Raw genomic sequence first — 19,292 nt, 5'->3', positions numbered from 1 at the left:
ACCAGACAGGAAACCTCCAGTTGCCCCATGTGGCTAGAAAGTCCAAGATGTGAATTTTCCCTTCCTCCTGGTCCCTATCTACTTCTCCAAAACAAGTCATGAACCCAGCAATTACCTACACCTCTTCTACTGGTTCATCTACATATGAAATGCCCCAATGCCCTGAAGTCTACCTGGCAGATGTCCACGGATACCAAAGGGAGACCATGTAGTGATCTTGCTAATTATTCTTCTTCCCTTGGCAAGTCCACAAACACCATTGACCACCTCAGATCTCTGTGCCTCTTTCCCCAGACTACTCCTCTCTCTCTCTCTCTCTCTCTCTCTCTCTCTCTCTCTCTCTCTCTCTCTCTCTCTCTCTCTCTCTCTCTCCATGTCTGTGTCTGTGTGATTACAATGCTGGATTTATTATCAACATAAGAAGCTTTAACTTAACATTAGTAAAAATAAAACCTCCATCACGTTTTACTCAAGTTACTCTTGCCTATCAATTCATATCATATTTTGCAGCATAATCCTTATCATTTTCTTTGGAGGATTTAGTGTCTTTAAAACATTCAGCCATTTAGTATTCATATTTTTTAATCTGTTTTGTGGAAATATTTACTCTACATGCACATGATTAAATGTAACTGAAATATGTTGATCAGTATGACAAAAACTTGAAAGTACAAACATTGGCTGTTTCTGTCATTTACAAAATCATCATTGTGCATCAGTGGCTCTGGATTTTTTTCTATCTTTTGGAACTAGAATGAAAACCCTAGGACGGGATACATCTTAAATGTAGGACAGGGCGAACCAAGGACAAAGGAATATTGGTGATGGGAAAGGAAAACTGAGGTGTTTTGAGAGAAAGTGAAAGGGGAGGAGGGAAACAAGAGAACTGGTTAAGTAGAAAAAGTTCATCATAAAATTTAATTAAACACCCTAATCATGTTAATTGTAGAATAGGAAAACTAGTCAAACACAATATTAAAATAGTCACATTTTACCTAGTGTAATGATGGGAAAAGAGGAGGGTGGATGGTGAACTTAAAAGAAATAAATGGAGAACATCAGGATGCAAAAAACAAAAGCAATTTGTTATCCATAGATATGTATCTCCAGAGCAAATTCTACATGGCAAGCAGATGGGGATAAGGAAGGTCTCAGGTGCCTTAATAATGTCTGAAGATAGCATTGATAGGAATAATTTGAATTCAGAAAGTTCTCAGGTGTTCTTTTTACAGAGAATATGTTATGCTGCAATTATTTTGTAAGTGTTTCCACTTACAGAGCCACATTATAGAAAATTCCTGTCTATCCCAGACAGAGGTAAAGATTGGGCTGTTACCTAGAAGCACAATTATGTTTGAGATACTAAATTACACAATGATACTAAGGAATCATTACAGTATGGAAACAAAGTATGTTTTGTGGACATGCACAAAGAGGAACAAAATGAAGTGTGATCAATCATTAACAAAATGCAAAAATATAAATATGTAACTACCACATTTTGTTACTCTGAAACTGACATTAGTGTCTTTGATATCTTATACCTGCTATGAGAAGTGTCTTCAGCACAGGTCAGATTCTATTACTTTCAGTGTATCTAGTTTTAGTAGAGGTCCTTGATCCACTTAGATTTTAGCATTGTACAACATGATAAGAATGGATCAATTTGCACTCTTCTACATGCTGACCACCAGTTGAACGAGCACCATTTTTGAAAATGCTGTCTTTCTTTCACTGGATGATTTTTAGCTCCTTTGTCAAGATCAAGTGACCACAGGTGTGTCGGTTCAATTCTGGGTCTTCAATCCTAGGTCTTCAATTCCTATTCCATTTATCTACCTGCCTGTTCTGTACCAATACCATACAGTTTTTAATCAGGATAGCTCTATGATACACTGGAGGATAGAGAAGGTGATTCTACCCAAGATTCAAATCACAAACCACTTGAAGCCCAAGAAGAAGAACAAAGTGTGCATGCTTCAGACCTTCTTTGGAGGGGGAATAAGACAAATATTCACTGGAAGAAATATAGAGACAATTTACATACAAGAGACTGAAGGTAAGGCCACCCATATACTGCCCCATCTAAGGGATACATCCCATATACAGACACCAAACTTAGACAATATTGCAGATGCCAAAATTGCATGCTGACAGGAGCCTAATGTAACTGTCTTCTGAGAGGCTCTGCCAGAAGCTTACAAATACAGAGGCATATGCTTGCAGCCAACCATTGGACTGAGAACAGGATCTCTGATAGAGGAGTTAGAGAAAGGACTGAAGGAGCCAAAAGGGTTTGCAACCCCATAGATAGAACAATAATATAAACCAACCAGAATCCCCCCCCCAATGTCCCAAGGACAAAACCACCATCCCAAGGGTACACATGGATGGATCTATGGCTCCAGCTGCATATGTAGCAAAGGATGGCATTGTCAGGCATCAGTGGGAGGAGAATCGTTTAGTCCTGTCAAGGCTTGATGCTCAGTGTAGGGTAATATCAGGGTAGAGAGGTGAATGGGAGTGTGTGGGTAGGTGAGGTAGCACTGTCAAAAAGCAGGGAGTGGTGGGATGGGATAGTGGATTTCTGGAGGGGAAACTGGGAAAGGGGGTACATTTTTAAATGTAAATAATAAAAATATCCAATAAAAGAAAAGAAATGTAAAAAAAAGAAAGAAAAAAAGGCTTGGAGGAAATAGAGGATCAGAGTCCTCTGGGACTGGACTTTCTCTGTACAAGGATTCTCTCTACAAGTATACTGTATAGTAATCTCCAGAGTGTACTAATATTTATTCAACTTTGTGTTTTCCTCTGCTATATGTGATACTTATTTATTCATTTGCTTACTTACTTATTTATTTATTATAATATATCCCTCAGTTTCTGTAGGTCAAATGTGTTTATTTGGCTCTCTGTCTCTCTGTTAATCTGTTTCTGTCTCTATATCTCCCCATGATTCTGTCTCTCTCTGTTCTCTCTCTCTCTCTCTCTCTCTCTCTCTCTCTCTCTCTCTCTCTCTCTCACTGTCATGTGAGTAAGTGACTTTGTGATTGCATGAGTGTCTGTGTTTGTCATGATGAAATATATTCTTCTATCTATGTACACAGTCACCTCGCCATCTTGCTAGACTGTTTGCCCTGTGAGTCCCAATGACCATGTTGTCTCCACATCTCAGAGGTGGGCTTAATGGTTGACTTTCAAGCCTGCCTCTTTTTGTAGTTATGAAGAACTATACTCAAGTCCTTGTGCTTATGAGATAAGATCTTGAAGCACAGAGCTATAACTGCTGCCCCCATAGGTGACCTTTATTTTTATTAGTCATTTTATTTATTTACATTTCAAATTACATGCCTCTTCCAGATTACACATCAACAAATGCTGCACTCCATCTTCCCTCTCCCCACTGCCCTTTGCCTTTATGAGTGTCCTTCTTTACCCACTCACCCACTCCTGCCTCACTGTTCTAACATCCCCCTATGTTGGGGCATCAGACCTACAGAGAATAAAATGTATTCCCTCCCATTGATGTCAGATACAGAAGTTCTCTGCTACGTATGTATGTGGTGCTATGGCTCCCTCTCTGTATAATCTTTGGTTGGTGATTTGTTCTGGGAGCTCTTGGTGGTCCAGTTAGTTGATATTGTTTTTTCCTATGGGGTTGCAATCCCTTTCAGCTCCTTCAGTCCTTCCTCTTAGCTCTTCCATTGAGGTCCCCATGCCCAGTTCAATGGTTTGCAGTGAGTATCTGCATCTGTATTGGTGACATGCTGGTAGAAACTCTTAGGAGACAACCATACCAGGCTCCAGGGAAGTGTATCTTGACATCAGCAAAAGTGTTTGGTGTCTGCCAATGGGGTGGATCACTGGGTAGTGTGGTCTCCAGATGGCCTTTCCTTTAGTCTCTGTTCCATTTTCTGCCTGCCTTTCAACTGTATGGGAACATGTCTGGACTGAAACTTTTGAGGTGAGTGGGTGACATGTAGGATAAACTCTAACTTGAACACAAAATGCAGAGGATCACAGAGGGCAGAAGTGACTATTATGAAGGCCAGGATCAGAACCTGAGAACACAAGAACCCTTAAGATAGAGGAACCTGCGACTCATGGCAAAGACTGGGTAAGGTTTCCTGTTTAAAGCACTGTGTGGCATTCAAATTAAAGACAATATGAAGATAAGCCAGGTACAGTGACCCATGAAACTGATGACTTTCAATCTCTCCATCATTCTCACAGTAACCATATGACAGGCTCAGCACTCATCCATCTGTGATGCTGCTAATAAAATATGTGTGAGGCTCCAGCCTGAGATACAAGGTTAAGGTAGCTACTGATACTCACTTAACTTCAACTATCTGCAAACAGCCCCTAATGCACTAAGTGGGTAACATCTATTTTCTTTCTTCCTCTGTATTTATGATGCTTTAGTTTACATAGTTAAAACATGATTACACATAATTCACATATTAAGCAGATGCTGAAAATTAAAAAATACATAAAGCAAACTTTAAAATGATTTCTATTGTATATGACAGAAAAGAATATGTGTACTAGAGTCTAATTGCATAGAATAGCATTCCTAGAATGATGTTTCAAATAAACTTCAGTGACACACATGACACTTCACTTGAGAACACTGTGACAGGGCCCAGATATTGCTGCTGACTGGAAGAACACCATGTCACACATTTGCGCTAGAAAAGCATTATTCAGAGAAGCAATGTTGGCTGTGGGTTCCATCTCAATGCATCATCAAATTGAGACAGCTTTTGAAGTCAGATTGATGAGATTATTAGAACTCTGGATCTGAACAGTAAGTTGAACAGCTCCACACAATGTTAAATGTAAATCATCTGCTGTCATGTTACATAGGAACAGGCTGAAGATCAATCCGTTGGTGAAAAAGGATGAATGAGAAGTGGGTTGGAACTAAATTATATCAGAACCAACATTTAGATTTCTAATTCTTAAGGATGTAATTTTTTACCAAGAGCATGTGTAATGTGTAATTAAGGTTTGTTGTGGTTTGAATATGATTGACCCATAAAAAGTGGTACTATTAGGAGATGTGGACTTGTTGGAGTAACTATGGCCTTGTTGAAAAAGTACATCACTATGTTGGGGAAGAAAGAGGGGTGAAGTCCTATGCTCCAATTCTACCCACTGTGGAAGAGAGCCCCTCTTGGTTGTCTGCAAAAGATTGTCTCTTCCTGTCTTCAAATTAAGATGTAGAACTCTTGGGTCTTGCAGCACCATGTCTGCCTAGAAAGGAATGCCATCTTAAGTCAGGGAGGAGTGGACCAAAGGTAGGGGAATATTGTGACCAGTGCACACAAGTGGGCTGTGATGAGAAAATTAAGATTGGAAGGGGAAAACGAAACCAGTTAAATAAATACAAGGACATAGGATGAGTTAATGCACAAACCTCGTTTTACTAATTTATTTTAATCGGGGAACATGAAAACTAGGCTAAAACAACAAAAGGTAGGCACCACTTGCCTGGTATAACAATGGACAAAGAGAATGGTGAAGTTACAGGAAACATATTAAGAATTTCTGGATGAAAAACAAGTCAGTTTGATGCAAACAAAAATATTTCTGAATAGCACACATGGAGCTTTGAAAGACATTGAATTAGAATGTTTAAGTTGCAAGCCATTATGAGGCCCGAGGACAGAGTTTTGCAGATTATAGTAACCTGGGCTGGCATTTGTGTTCTCTTAGGCTCTGTATGACACCTGTCCAGGATCTTCTGGCTTTCATAGTCTCTGGCGAGAAGTCTGGTGTGATTCTGATAGCTCTGCCTTTATGTGTTTCTTGATCATTTTCCCTTGCTGCTTTTAATATTCTTTCTTTATTTTCTGCATTTGGTGTTTTGACTATTATGTGAAGGGAGGAGTTTCTTTTCTGGTCCAATCTATTTGGAGTTCTGTTGCCTACTTGTATGTTTATGAGCATCTCTTTCTTTAGGTTAGGGAAGCTTTCTTCTATGATTTTGTTGAAGATATTTACTGGTCCTTTGAGCTGGGAGTCTTCACTCTCTTCTATACCTATTATCCTTAGGTTTGATCTTCTCATTGAGTCCTGGATTTCCTGTATGTTTTGGGCCAGTAGCTTTTTCCGCTTTACATTATCTTTGAGAGTTGTGTCGATGATTTCTATGGAATCTTCTGCTCTTGAGATTCTCTCTTCTATCTCTTGTATTCTGTTTGTGATGCTTGTATCTACAGCTCCTTGTCTATTCCTTTGGTTTTCTATATCCTGGGTTGTTTCCCTGTGTCCTTTCTTTATTGCTTCTATTTCCATTTTTAACTCGTTCACCTGTTTGATTGTGTTTTCCTGGAATTCCTTCAGGGATTTTTGTGATTCCTCTCTTTAGGCTTCTACTTGTTTATTTATGTTTTCCTGTGTTTCTCTAAGGGAGTTCTTCATGTCTTTCTTGAAGTCCTCCAGCATCATGATCAAATATGATTTTAAATCTAGATCATACTTTTCTGGTGTGTTTGGATAAAAAGTGTTTGCTTTGGTGTGAGAATTGGGCTCTGATAATGCCATGTAGTCTTGGTTTCTGTTGCTTGGTTCCTGTGCTTGCCTCTCGCCATCAGGTTGTCTCCGGTGTTACCTTGTTCTGCTATTTCTGACAGGGGCTAGACAGTACTATAGGCCTGTATGTCAGGAGTGCTGAAGTCCTGTTTTCCTGTTTTCTTTCAGCCAGTTATGGGAACAGAGTGTTCTGCTTTTGGGCATGTAGTCTTTCCTGTCTGCTAGTCTTCAACCGTTCCTGTGGGCCTGTGTCCTGAGTCCACCAGGCAGGTTGCATGGAGCAGAAAAGTTGGTTTTACCAGTGGTCCTGCAGCTCAAGTTGCTCATGAGGGGCTGCTTTTGAGCTCTTGATGAGGGCAGCAACGAGGACGTTCTGTGTCACCCTTTCCCAGAACCCTGGTGCACGAGGGCCCCAGATGGTGTTAGGTGTTTTCTTCTGGAGTCAGAAATGTGGGCAGAGTGTAGTCTCTTCTGGCTTCCCTGGCGTGCCTTCCCCTCTGAATGTTTAGCTGTCCCTCCCATGGGATTTGGGTGCAGAGAACTGTTGACTCATTCCCTTCAGGTCCAGGCGGTGTCTGGACTGCAGGGGGTCTGCTGTAAGAGTGCCCCTATTTTCCAGTTCCAAGAGGCCTTATACAGTTTACTCTTGGGCCAGGGATGTGGGCAGGGGTGGGCAGTATTGGTGTTCTCTCCTGCTCTGCAGTCTCAGGAGTGCCCACCTGTCCAGGCCGTGAGTTCTCTCTCCCAACGGGTTTGGGAGCAGTGAGCTGTGGGCTGGGATCCTTAAATTTATTTTTAATTCATTTTATTTTCATAATTAATTTTTCAAAGCACCTACATGTAATGGTAAGGATTAATGATGCACACCTTTAATTCAGTCAATAGGGAGAAAATGACAGTACAATAAATGTCTGATAGTTTATTACCAGTTTGGTCTACATAATGAGCCCAGAACAACGACATTACCCCTGTCTAAAGAAATGATTTAAGAAAGCAATGCCCTCTGTCTATGAAGATGTATTTCTGTCTGAGAATGTGATGCTCTGTGAGTGTATTGTAATGTATTCCTGTATCTGTAATTGTGACTGTGTGTGTCACTATAGTTGTAGCTGTGCAGAATGTCAAGTTCCCTATACCCATTTTTCAATCAGAATAATTTCAATTGTCCTAGTTCGCTATTTTTATGTGATCAATATTATGACTAAAAGCAACTGAGAAAGGAGAGAGATTCTGCCAGCTTAATTCTCACAAAACATCCCAGAGGAAAATCAGGACATGAAGTCAAGGAAAGAACTTGAAAGTGGGACCTGGATCAAAACATTAAGAAAATCATCTGACCAACTGTCACTCCATAGTGGTCCTACATCCTTTCTAAGACAACTCATGAACACAGGACCATGGATGACATCAACCATATCTACCTGGCATATAATGTTTGTCATTATTTAAATGAATACCTCCACAGATTTGCCTGCAGACCAGTCTGATGGATATGTTGGGGGTTTTTTTTGTTTGTTTGTTTGTTTTGTTTTGTTTTGCTTTGTTTTTAAATTTAGTTTCCTTGTTTGCTGATTACTGTAGTTTGTATTATGTTGATAAAATCCTAGCCAGCACACAAATGGACAGTCTGGTATTGTCCTAGCAACATGACAAATTAAGTGAGTATCCATCTGTGAACTACATATAAGTAAGCAAATGAATGAAGAAAGACAACAGTAAGGATCCACCTCTAGAAATTAAGACAATTATAAATAAAGTATGAATTTATCATGAACTCGTGCTTTTCCTAATGACTTTTTCCTAGTAACTTTATTGTAGAGAAATTTATGGAAAGCAGCATTATGGGACAGAATAGGGACACAGGTTATCTCTGAAGTAACCAAAGACAAAAACACATGAATAAGTAGACTTGTATCACATTCCCCAGTACAGTATAAAAAGGTGAATTTATTTCTATGATACTCCTTTCCACAATGAAAACACAATACAAATATCAGACAAACCCAAGATGAGACCTACTGAGAATAATGTCTGAAAAATATCCTCCTAACCCTCAGAGTATCAGAACAAGAGGAACACAACACTAATACTGTTAATGACCACTAAATGGATGGGTTTCTCCCTAATGTGAATGGTCTGCATCGACAGTTGCTCAAAGTTCAAAGATAATGCACAATGAAATAAGAAAAATTGTTGGGACTACAAGGCCAAGTAATAGATCCACATTCTCGGAGTCCTAGCAAAGAGATTGTGATAGCTCTGTATTTCTCTTCTGTGCTGTTTCCATTACCACGGTATGGGGAGAAGCTCCCTACACTCTTACTCTCTATGGTGATCAATACTTCAATCACAAGGTTCCTCATGTTCATGCCCGCCCTCTGCCTCACTTTGCCTCATCACTCAGTGATCTCTGGCTTACCTTTTACTTCAATCAACATAACCACCTGTTGTCAGTCTACTGATTTTTATGAATTGTTATGAACAGCTGACTTTCCCTTCACTCACCAATACACAATCCTATTTAGAACACATTATTTATGTGCTATAAGCTGAAACAAGAAACAAACAGAGATGTATAAGAAAGTACATTGGTACAGAGAAACTGACATAAATCAAGAAGTGTGAAGACTAGATCCCAACTACAGTGTCCCTAAATAGGAAGCTAATTCACTCAACCTACTGACATAGGACCCACATGAGTCCCTTGGACCTACTCTCAGAAAAAACTCTGAAACAAAATGTGCTAAATATTTGTGAACTGCTTTCTTAATTGTTATTTCTTCAGTAGTGATGAGACTAAAGTGAGTCTACAGTAAGTGTTTTATAAAACAGCTGGTTACTCATATAAAAAAGTATAACTATCTTTGGAAAACAATTTGATTACTATTTGCTAAGTAAAAATTATACAGATTTTGCACACAATTGAGTAATCATCACTTCTACACTTTTATCCTGAAACAAATGCAAATAATACATAGTTATCCTACTGATGTTTATGGTTGTAAATTTATGTGAAGATAACTTGAAAATCAACTGCAATATAAGGCTATTTACTGTCTGTGGATTTGCATCTTTATTCTCAAACCACCTGGTGAAGGGGGTGCCACTAATGCTGTTATGAAAAGAATAATAAACATAAAAATCTAAAAAAAAATAATAGAAAAGAATCGAAGAGAATTACTTTCCGGGCAAAAAATTCCCATTCCACCTTACACGTTCTAGAGCAATTAGCAATAATATACGATTGCATTGAGGATAAGGTACCCTGTTCTACTTTTATTGAATGAATAAATAGTCACCTACTATAAACCTCCCTATCCACTCCCCCTTTTTGTGCTTCCAAAACCTGCACAATGTGACTAACACATTTTTATTTCGAATTGTAAATCCAAACACTGACAGGAAAAGTTCCTGAGTTTTCAGCTCCATGTTTTCTAAGCACAAAGTTATCATAGGAACATGGTGAGGAAACTAGAAATTCTGCCCTGCACTTCCTTTTATCTTCTCAGGATCCTCCCTCAATGCAAAGCAGCCCTCAGGCCCAGCATGAAAGCCCAGGCCAAGCTGAGGAGCCTCATCTCCTTCTCGCTAGAGCCTCCTTCACAGCATGGCTGTCCTGGTGCTGTTGCTCTGCCTGGTGACATTTCCAACCTGTAAGTGTTTCAGAGTTTCAGGAGAGGGACTTGGGCACTTAATCTATAGTATGAATGACTAATGGTGATGTTGCTTGTCCCCAGGTGTCCTGTCCCAGGTGCAGCTGAAGGAGTCAGGACCTGGTCTGGTGCAGCCCTCACAGACCCTGTCCCTCACCTGCACTGTCTCTGGGTTCTCACTAACCAGCTACAATGTGCACTGGGTTCGACAGCCTACAGGAAAAGGTCTGGAGTGGATGGGAGTAATATGGACTGGTGGAAGCACAGATTACAATTCAGCTCTCAAATCCCGACTGAGCATCAGCAGGGACACCTCCAAGAGCCAAGTTTTCTTAAAAATGAACAGTCTGCAAACTGAAGACATAGCCACTTACTACTGTGCCAGAGACACAGTGAGGGAAGTCCAGTGTGGACTTGCACAAAAACTTCCCTACAGATATTATTAGGACCAGCAGGGGGCGCTGACGATCAACAAGTTCTTTCCAGGATCACTTGAGAATATAGAAAGCTCTGGCTTATGATGTTTAAGCATGGGTTTTAGTATTAAAGATAGGGACTCTTCTTCCAGCCATGGAAATTCTCTAGCACATACTCTTCAGTGTCATATTCTATTAAACTTCTTGTTTCTTCACACAATAGAAGAATCATTAAGTGGTTCTATAATCTAACAGTGTAAAATAAGAACAAATTATTGAGTTGATATTTATAAAGATGACTCAGTGAAACACTGTGGATGAGGAAAGCCAATGAGATTTGGTAATGTATTTTTTCTCTCATGACTGCAGTTTTGGTAATATTTCTACTGCTTACTTAAATGATATTTGAAAACAATTGCATTCCTCTTCTCTAACATAAATTTTCAAGTCCACAATTTAATGATGGCACAATTAGCACTTTAATACTAACAAATAGTATCTTCTTTCCATACATAAGGAACATAATACATGGCTATTAACTGTGGCCAACATCCATACATATTATTATTGAGATTATCCTTTTCTTCTAATTGACTAGTCTTCCCATTCTACACTGTCTGAGCTATGATCTACTGTAAGGCTTTGGGCAGTGAGAGAAACTCTGATAAGGTTGAGTTAAGGCTAGCAGCTAGGGATGGTAGGAGCTTTCCCTGTTCCTAGAACCAGACCCTTTCACATACCTGCATCCTTCCACATTGCCCTCCCCATAGGGATATTTGCAGCTGTCAGTCACTTAGAGGCAATAGCTCCAACCACTTCCCCAGGTAAATGAGGCACCCCAAACATCTCAGACCAAGCCAATCTGAAGTACCCACTGTCAGACCCCAATCCACCCCAGAAAGGTATATAAAGATCCTGTCCAGAAGAAATAAAGGTGTGTGAGAATAACTTAGTCTTCTGTGAGATTCTATAATAAGAGTTGTAACATCACCACCAAGAAAGAGAATTTCTCTCCTAAAATGCTGCCAGGAGCTCCCCTGCACTACAGTGGCCAGTGCAGCATCTTGGAACAACAGCAACTACAGTAGCAGTGGAGACAGCAGCAGCAGAGACCATGCAGCCCAAGGAGGTTATTCCTCTTCCCTGCTCATGAACTTTCACCTGTTCTTGAGCATCTGACCTGGCTGGAAGTCTCTATGGAGAGCCTCCAGTACACAGGCCCACAATAAGCCTGACTTAGTTTTACTTTCCCTCAGATCAGTTTGTGGGTTCCATTTGAATAAATGTTTTGTTCTCTTGGAGCTCCTGTACCTGGTGAATTTTCCAAGTTGTAAGTGTTTCAGGCTTTCAGGAGAGGAAAACATGCTTGGCTCCTATGACATTTATGACTGCTGGTGATGTTATACGACACGGGGTGCCCTGTAGAGATTCAACTGAGGTAGTCAGGACCGACCTGCTACATCCCTCACAGAGCCTGTCTCTAAACTGGCCTATCTCTGACTTCTCATTAACCATCAACGATGTAAACTGGATCCTCCAGCCTCTAGGAAAGGGTCTGCAGTGGATGCTAGCAATGTGAAATAATGAAATCACATTATATGATTCAGATCTCAAATCCTGAATCAGCATCAGCAGGAACACATCCAAGAGTCAAGTTTTCTTAAAACTGAACAAAGTTTAAACTTAGGACACAGCCATCTATCTCTTTGCCAGAGAAACACTGAGTGGACTTCAGTATGAGCCTAAACAAAAAATCTCCTCTCTATGGAAAATGTTGTATCAAACAATTTGTCAAAAGCTTGAAATGGCAAACACTAACTCTTTCTTTCATATGCAGAAAAAATCATTAAATTTCAGGGGCTCTAGCTAAGATTCCATTTACACGCAGGCAAATTACTAAGACTAAAACCCAAAGTGATAGTACATGCTGACAAGAACTTGGATCAAGAAGAAGACACTCCATTTCAGGTGGGAGAGAAAACTAATACAAATTACATTTGGTTGTTTTACAAAAATTTGGTAATACTTATAACTCAATACTGAGCTATATCATCCCAGGGCATATACTCAACAGACTACCCACTATACCACAGGGACACTTGGTCAAGATTGCTCATAACAGATTTATTCAAAATATCCAGAAACTTGAAACAACATAGGTGTCCCTCAACTGAAGAAAGGGTAGGAAATGTGAAATATCTAGACAGTGTAATACTATTCCTATTAAAAACAAAAACATCATGAATTTTGCAGGCAAATTATGGGAATTTGAGTATATCGTGCTTAATAAGGTAACACAGAACGGTAAAGCACTTATGATATGTACTCACTAGTTTACACTAGTCAAAATGTGCAGGACAATCATGCTACAATCTAAAAGCACAAGCAACTGGATATAAGTTAGTCTCAAGGGATGATGCATGGATCTCACTAAGAAGGGAAAAAGAAATACTCAGTGGAGGTAGACAGAGAGAGGGAACTGTGTAGAGAGAAGAGATGAGAGGGCAGAGGATGCCAATCAGTTCTAGGGAGATAGAGGCAAGAGATGGCTGGGAATGAGAATTGAATTATGCACAGTGGTGTTGGGGGCATCTTTGTTTCCTAACTAGAGCTGTAGGACAGGAGAGTACATGGGAAGTCTATGACCGTAACCCCAGGTGAGATTCCTACCAGTCAGGATATAGAGACTGAAGTGGCCACCACTTGTACCATGACAGGACTTCAACAGGAAGGATGGGGACTTCATTAACCCATAAAATTGTCTTTCCATTGAGATTACAAAATTGTCTCCTGAGAGGCTTCCTCTAGCTGGATATTGAGGCAGATGCAAGGCCAAACAGACTGGGCAGCCAATAACAGAGCAAGCAGGAGACAGACCTAGACCCTCTACATATCTGTAACAAATACACAGCTTGGTCCTCATGTGTGTACCCTAAAAAGTGGAACAGTCACTGTTATGGTCTCTACTGCCTATCACTGGATTCCTTTCCCAAAAACGAACTGCCTTGTTGAGCCTAGGTAGGAGAAGATGTGTCTAGTCCTGCAGAGGAAAGGAACACCACAGTGGGGTAGTATGCAAGGGTGACTCCTCTTATCAGAGGAAAGGGGAAAGGGCAATGTGGGGAGGGATTTCTAAGGGCAAGATTGAGAAGAGGGGAGAAATGAAGCTGTCATTGAGATGTAAACTGAAAATAAGTAAATAAGCAAGTAAACAATCAAGTAAATAATGCAGAGAGGGATGCTTTTCCGTAGTAGAATAGTAGAGCCAATAGAACGGAGATGCCCTCAAAATTCTCTTCTCTTCATTCTATCATGTGATTATATTTTATTTGAAAAATTGAAGAACACAATAGTTGTTGTATTTATAAAAATATTAAAGGTGAGAGAAGGAATGTTTTGGTGGACGAATGGTAAGGTATAAGGTTAAGGGCTAACTCCTCAGGCACATACTGAGGCACTCTTTCCCTCTGAGGGACCAGCCTCTATAAGGAATAGTATAGAATAGAGTTTGCTTAGGGCATAACAGGGGGAGTAAAGAGGGTAGTAGAAAAAAGGCGGAGAGAGAGACAGAGAGAGACAGAGAGACAGAGAGAGAGGGGAGGGGGAGGAATTGAGGGAGGGAGAGGGAAAGAGAGGGGGAGTGAGGGAAGGAGAGGGAGAGAGAGGGGGAGAGAGAGAGGGGGGAAAGGGAGGGAGAGAGACGGAGAGAGACAGAGATAGAGGCACAGACACATACACACAGAGACAAACACACAGAGAGAATAGATGAGTGGAGAAATAAAGGATGTCCTAGAACACTAGAGAGGACTGGACTGAATCGGGAGAAAATGGGGATGGAGCAGGAGGACAGAGTGGGAGCAATAAGTCAAGAGCAACAGAGAGCTTAGTAGGCAAGCAGCCCCTTTTTGAGTGAGTCAGGCATATCTGGCTATTGTCAGGTAACTCTGGGGCAGAGCTTAGACAAAATGCTAAGAGTTGTCTTATTTTTCTTCTAAAGAACATTTTTATCACATGTCTGAGACATGAGTCTCTACGATAAAACATAGACTACAATAAAGAGAAGAGAGACATAGTATTCTCTTGGGCACACAACTTTCTGTCTTCTGTCCTCCTCTAACTAACTGGGATCCTTCCTTTCAATCAGAGAATGTGGACATAAGAGGATTCATAAAGTCATCATCTCCAATAATAACAGAAATGGAATTAAAGTTCTAAGTGAAACACTCCTGATAATCAGTGATATTAGAACTTTTAAAAATGAGTGAAAAGAAGTGTTGCCTGGTTGGAGAGAAAGAGGTCCGTCTTCCCTATGAACATTAGCGTGATTCTGTTCAAGTTTGGCATAAAATATGCAGGATTCCATGGATTTTGAAATAGCAATCATGTGACCTAGAAATCTCCTGTATGGTTGTACAGTGATGACAGGTAGTGATATTTTCATTTGAAATATATTTTTGCATTTCGAAGTTCATTTCTTGATCTCACAGTCACACTGTCTCTCACTGCTAGAATCTCTGTCAGGAGGCATGAGGTATAAAGTCATAGGAAGACACTCTCACTGAATGGTGCCTGTATCTCACATACACCTATGGTCCTCTTCATACGTGATATTGTCATAGAACTACTCCTTGAGGGACAGAAGTTACCTCAGTCAGATTGTTAAAGATAATTTACTGAGGTACTATGTGAATTCAACGAAGTCTACTTACTAGCATGCAATTTATTGGTTTTATTTTATGAGTTTACATGTGGGCAAACATGATGAAACCACTATACTGCAAGAGAGAAAAACATTCACTGCTTTCCTGAAGTTCCTGTCAAGGGGTTGAGGATTTAGCTCAGTGGTAGAGCACTTGCCTACCAAGTGCAAGGCCCTGGGTTCTGTCCTCAGCCCCGTAAAAAAATAAAAAAAAATAAAAAATAAAAAATAAACCATTGGGCTGAAGTTCCTGTCAATATTTCCATATGTGAACAATGACTCTGTATGCAGAAAATATACTGACAATCTTTATTTATTTATTATATGTCAGGATTAGTTCTCCTGACATTTTCCCCTGCCCTAGGATAGAGGTTGAATGCATTTTTCTAATGGAAGGAAAAACTTTCTTATTTCTTTGTTTTCTAAACTCAAGATTTATTGCCTCATACCTTTGATTTCAGAAGGCCTGTGTCTTCAAGGTTTAGGAATACATGGTATGTAACATCTTTGTATCTGACAACCTTTAATAATTAAAAGATTTTAACACATGCACTTAAGAAAAACAGTTATGGTTGTTGTTATCTTCCCCAACAGAAATCCTACAATTGTCCTATAGCCCTTTAAAACCCAGTGAATGCTCTGCATCCTCTTCAGTAGCTGTACCAATAGTGGTTCCCGAAAGCTTCATTCAATGTCTGCTCAGTGTCTTCTATTTCTGTCCCTGGTTCCCATTCATTTAGGAATCCAGATCACATACAGACATTGTCAAAGGTCCTCTATTTATCCCATTAATCCACAAAACAGCAAAATAAAAGACCTTGGTCTTTAGCTCCCAGCAATTTTTATCTAAGGTTCTTACACAGCCCCACGTACCGCAGCCACACATGCCAAAGCTGCACATACCACACCCCCAATATTCTGTACCTTATTTCACAACCCTTCTCTGTTTAGAGTATCTGTAGTTATGTTTTCACCATTCAGGGACCCTTCTCTTGCCCCTTGGGGTGAGAAAATCCAAGAGGTAAATTGGCACCTCCTCCTGGTTCCTATCCTGTTCTCCAAAACAAGCAATGAACCCAACTATTACCTACATCTCTTACACTGGTTCATTATTGTTCCCTTGGCATGTTCACAAAAACCATATACAATCTCATGTCTCTGTACCTCTTTTTCCAGACACCTGTCTCTCTCTCCTCTCTCTCTCTCTCTCTCTCTCTCTCTCTCTCTCTCTCTCTCTCTCTCTCTCTCTCTATGTTTGTATATGTGCAACTGCAATGTTGGTTCCATTATCATGGTTTCAAACTGCTCCTTGGAATATGGTGTAGTAAAATTGAAAAAAGAAAAAAGAAAACCTTCTTTACCATTGTCTTTACTGAGGGTTGACTTACCTATCCACCATTACATTTTGCAGCATATATCTTAACATTTTCTTTGGGAATTTATTGTCTTTAGACAATTCAGCCATCTAGTAGGCACCTTTTTTCTAAGTTTTGAAAAATTGTATACTCCACGTGCATAAGTTTAATATGTTTATGTCTCTATCCTATTTCCCCCTTCAACATCCCCATATCTTTGCCAACCACATATCTCAACTCAACCACTCTCAACATCATGGCATTTTTATCCCAAAAATGCTGCCCATATGTGCATGCTTGTAAAGGCAAGCATTGCAGCATAGAAAATCGACCAACGACCACATTGTGCTCTTCTCCATGAAGTATCTATATAAAGCAGTGCCTCACTAAGACAGAAGACCTGGAAAATACTTACAAAGTCTATATTAGGTAATGATTGGCTTGCTTTCAAGTGAGGCTTCCACAGATTAACAGCCATCATCAGTGCATGGATTGGATATGCAGCTCCTGTTCACAAGACATTATTTCACAGTACTCAACCCCAAGTTTCACATGTTTCATTTTCTCTACGTCCTCCTAATTCATGTCCTCTTAGCCTTGGAGGAATTTAAATGTGACTGTAAAATATTACCTCAAACAATAAAACAAAGCCTTAAGAACAAAAAAAAAAAAAACAGCCTGTTTCATATGCAAAACATTCTTTGGGTGCCTGCAGTTGTGAATTCTATTTTGTAGCATTAGGAACTAGAAATGTAAGAAGGGGCCACAGCTTATACATAGGACATGTATGACCAAGGACAAGGGAATATTGCTGATGTGAAAGCAAAATTGAAGTGTGGTAAGCGGAACCGAATTGGGAGAAGTGAAACAGGAGAACTGATTAAATATGAAAAAGCCACCCTAAAAGATAATTAAAAGACACAGGTATATGGAGTATGTTAACTGGGGAAAATAAAAACTAATATAATACAACATAAAACAGTCACATGTTAAATGGTATACACATGCAGAGAGAAAATGTTGGAGGGGGGATTTTAAAGGAATAAATTAATAACTTCAGAATGAAAAATGAGTGAGTTTACTGCAAATATACATCTGTCTCCATGGCCAATTTTGAGTCTTAGACAGTCTCCACGATGTCTAATTTAGAAATATATATATAAAGTCTAATGACAGTATTCTATCATGAAGTAGTAACTTTCAAAAAAAAAACCCAGTGTTCCTGTCACAAAAACGAGTTCTACTACCATAACCTTACAGGAGTAACGGTCTCCAAAAAACACAATTGGGAGAAGCCATGTCCTGCTAGGTATTGGAAAAGACTGAGCACATATGTAGAAACACAAGTATGTATGGTGCTGTTTAATTACGTATTTATACTAAAGAATCCTGACTATGAAAACAAAATTTCTGTGCACAAGGACAAAAGAAAACTAAATGTAATATGGTGAATCTTTACCAAAAATAAAAAAATGTGAATATGAAACCACAACACTTAGTCAAATTCTGTAACTGACATCCATATCTTTGATGTCATATATCTGCTATGAGCACTGTTTTCAGTTCAGGTGTAATTCCATAGCATGTTTTAGCAATAAGATATGCAAATAATTCTTCCCTATGCCCATGAAAACCAGCCTGTCCTGACCCTGCAGCTCTGACGCAGGAGCCCAGTCCTGGACTCTGAGGCTCTCCCATTCAGTAATCAGTACTGCAGCACTGCACAGACTACTCACCATGGACACCAGGCTCAGCTTGGTTTTCCTTGTCCTTTTCATAAAAGGTAATTGATAAAATATGATTATCTCTGTTGTGTGCACACGAGAATAAGAAAATTATTTTGTTTTGTTGTGTTAGTGATGGTTTTCTAACCAGTATTCTCTGTTTGCAGGTGTCCAGTGTGAGGTGCAGCTGGTGGAGTCTGGGGGAGGCTTAGTGCAGCCTGGAAGGTCCATGAAACTCTCCTGTGCAGCCTCAGGATTCACTTTCAGTGACTATTACATGGCCTGGGTCCGCCAGGCTCCAAAGAAGGGTCTGGAGTGGGTCGCATCCATTAGTTATGAGGGTAGTAGCACTTACTATGGAGACTCCGTGAAGGGCCGATTCACTATCTCCAGAGATAATGCAAAAAGCACCCTATACCTGCAAATGAACAGTCTGAGGTCTGAGGACACGGCCACTTATTATTGTGCAAGACACACAGTGAGTGAATGTCACTATGAGCTTAAACACAAACCTCTTGCAGGGTATTATAGACCAGCAGGGGGCACAAGGAGCACAGAAAGCATCCAGTTGCTGAGTGTTAGTTTATGTAGAAAGACCTGGAACAAAGTAAGCCTGGGACTCCTTAGTGTCTAAGTTGCCTCTCTACAAGGATTCTCTCTCCAAGTGATCTTGTAATAACCCTTGTAGTAGACAAACATTTATTTGATTTTTTGTTACCCTGTTTAATATATGTTTTGTATTCATTGTATTCATTTATTTATATGTTATGGAGTTTCTTTGTCTCTGTTTGCCTCTCTGTCTCTTCAAGGCTCTGTTCATATATTTCTGATGCCTCTCTCTCTCTCTCTCTCTCTCTCTCTCTCTCTCTCTCTCTCTCTCTGTGTGTGTGTGTGTGTGTGTGTGT

General features: G+C 39.9%; 2 gene segments (V, D, J or C); both read left to right on the top strand.

The window, feature by feature from the left end:
- The first annotated feature begins 10,116 nt into the window (after window positions 1–10,116).
- Window positions 10,117–10,639, top strand: LOC102551538 (Ig heavy chain V region PJ14-like). The segment is given in 2 exon segments: window positions 10,117–10,193; window positions 10,278–10,639. Coding segments are annotated over 2 exon segments (408 nt in total).
- Window positions 10,640–18,237: 7,598 nt separating this feature from the next.
- On the top strand, window positions 18,238–19,021 carry LOC134479188 (Ig heavy chain V region 6.96-like). The segment is given in 2 exon segments: window positions 18,238–18,446; window positions 18,555–19,021. Coding segments are annotated over 2 exon segments (513 nt in total).
- Window positions 19,022–19,292: the final 271 nt, after the last annotated feature.

This window comes from Rattus norvegicus, chromosome 6 (genome assembly GCF_036323735.1).
Source record: "Rattus norvegicus strain BN/NHsdMcwi chromosome 6, GRCr8, whole genome shotgun sequence".
Lineage (NCBI taxonomy): Eukaryota > Metazoa > Chordata > Mammalia > Rodentia > Muridae > Rattus > Rattus norvegicus.
Note: the sequence above shows the minus strand (reverse complement) of the source record. Positions and strands in the feature narration are given on the sequence as shown.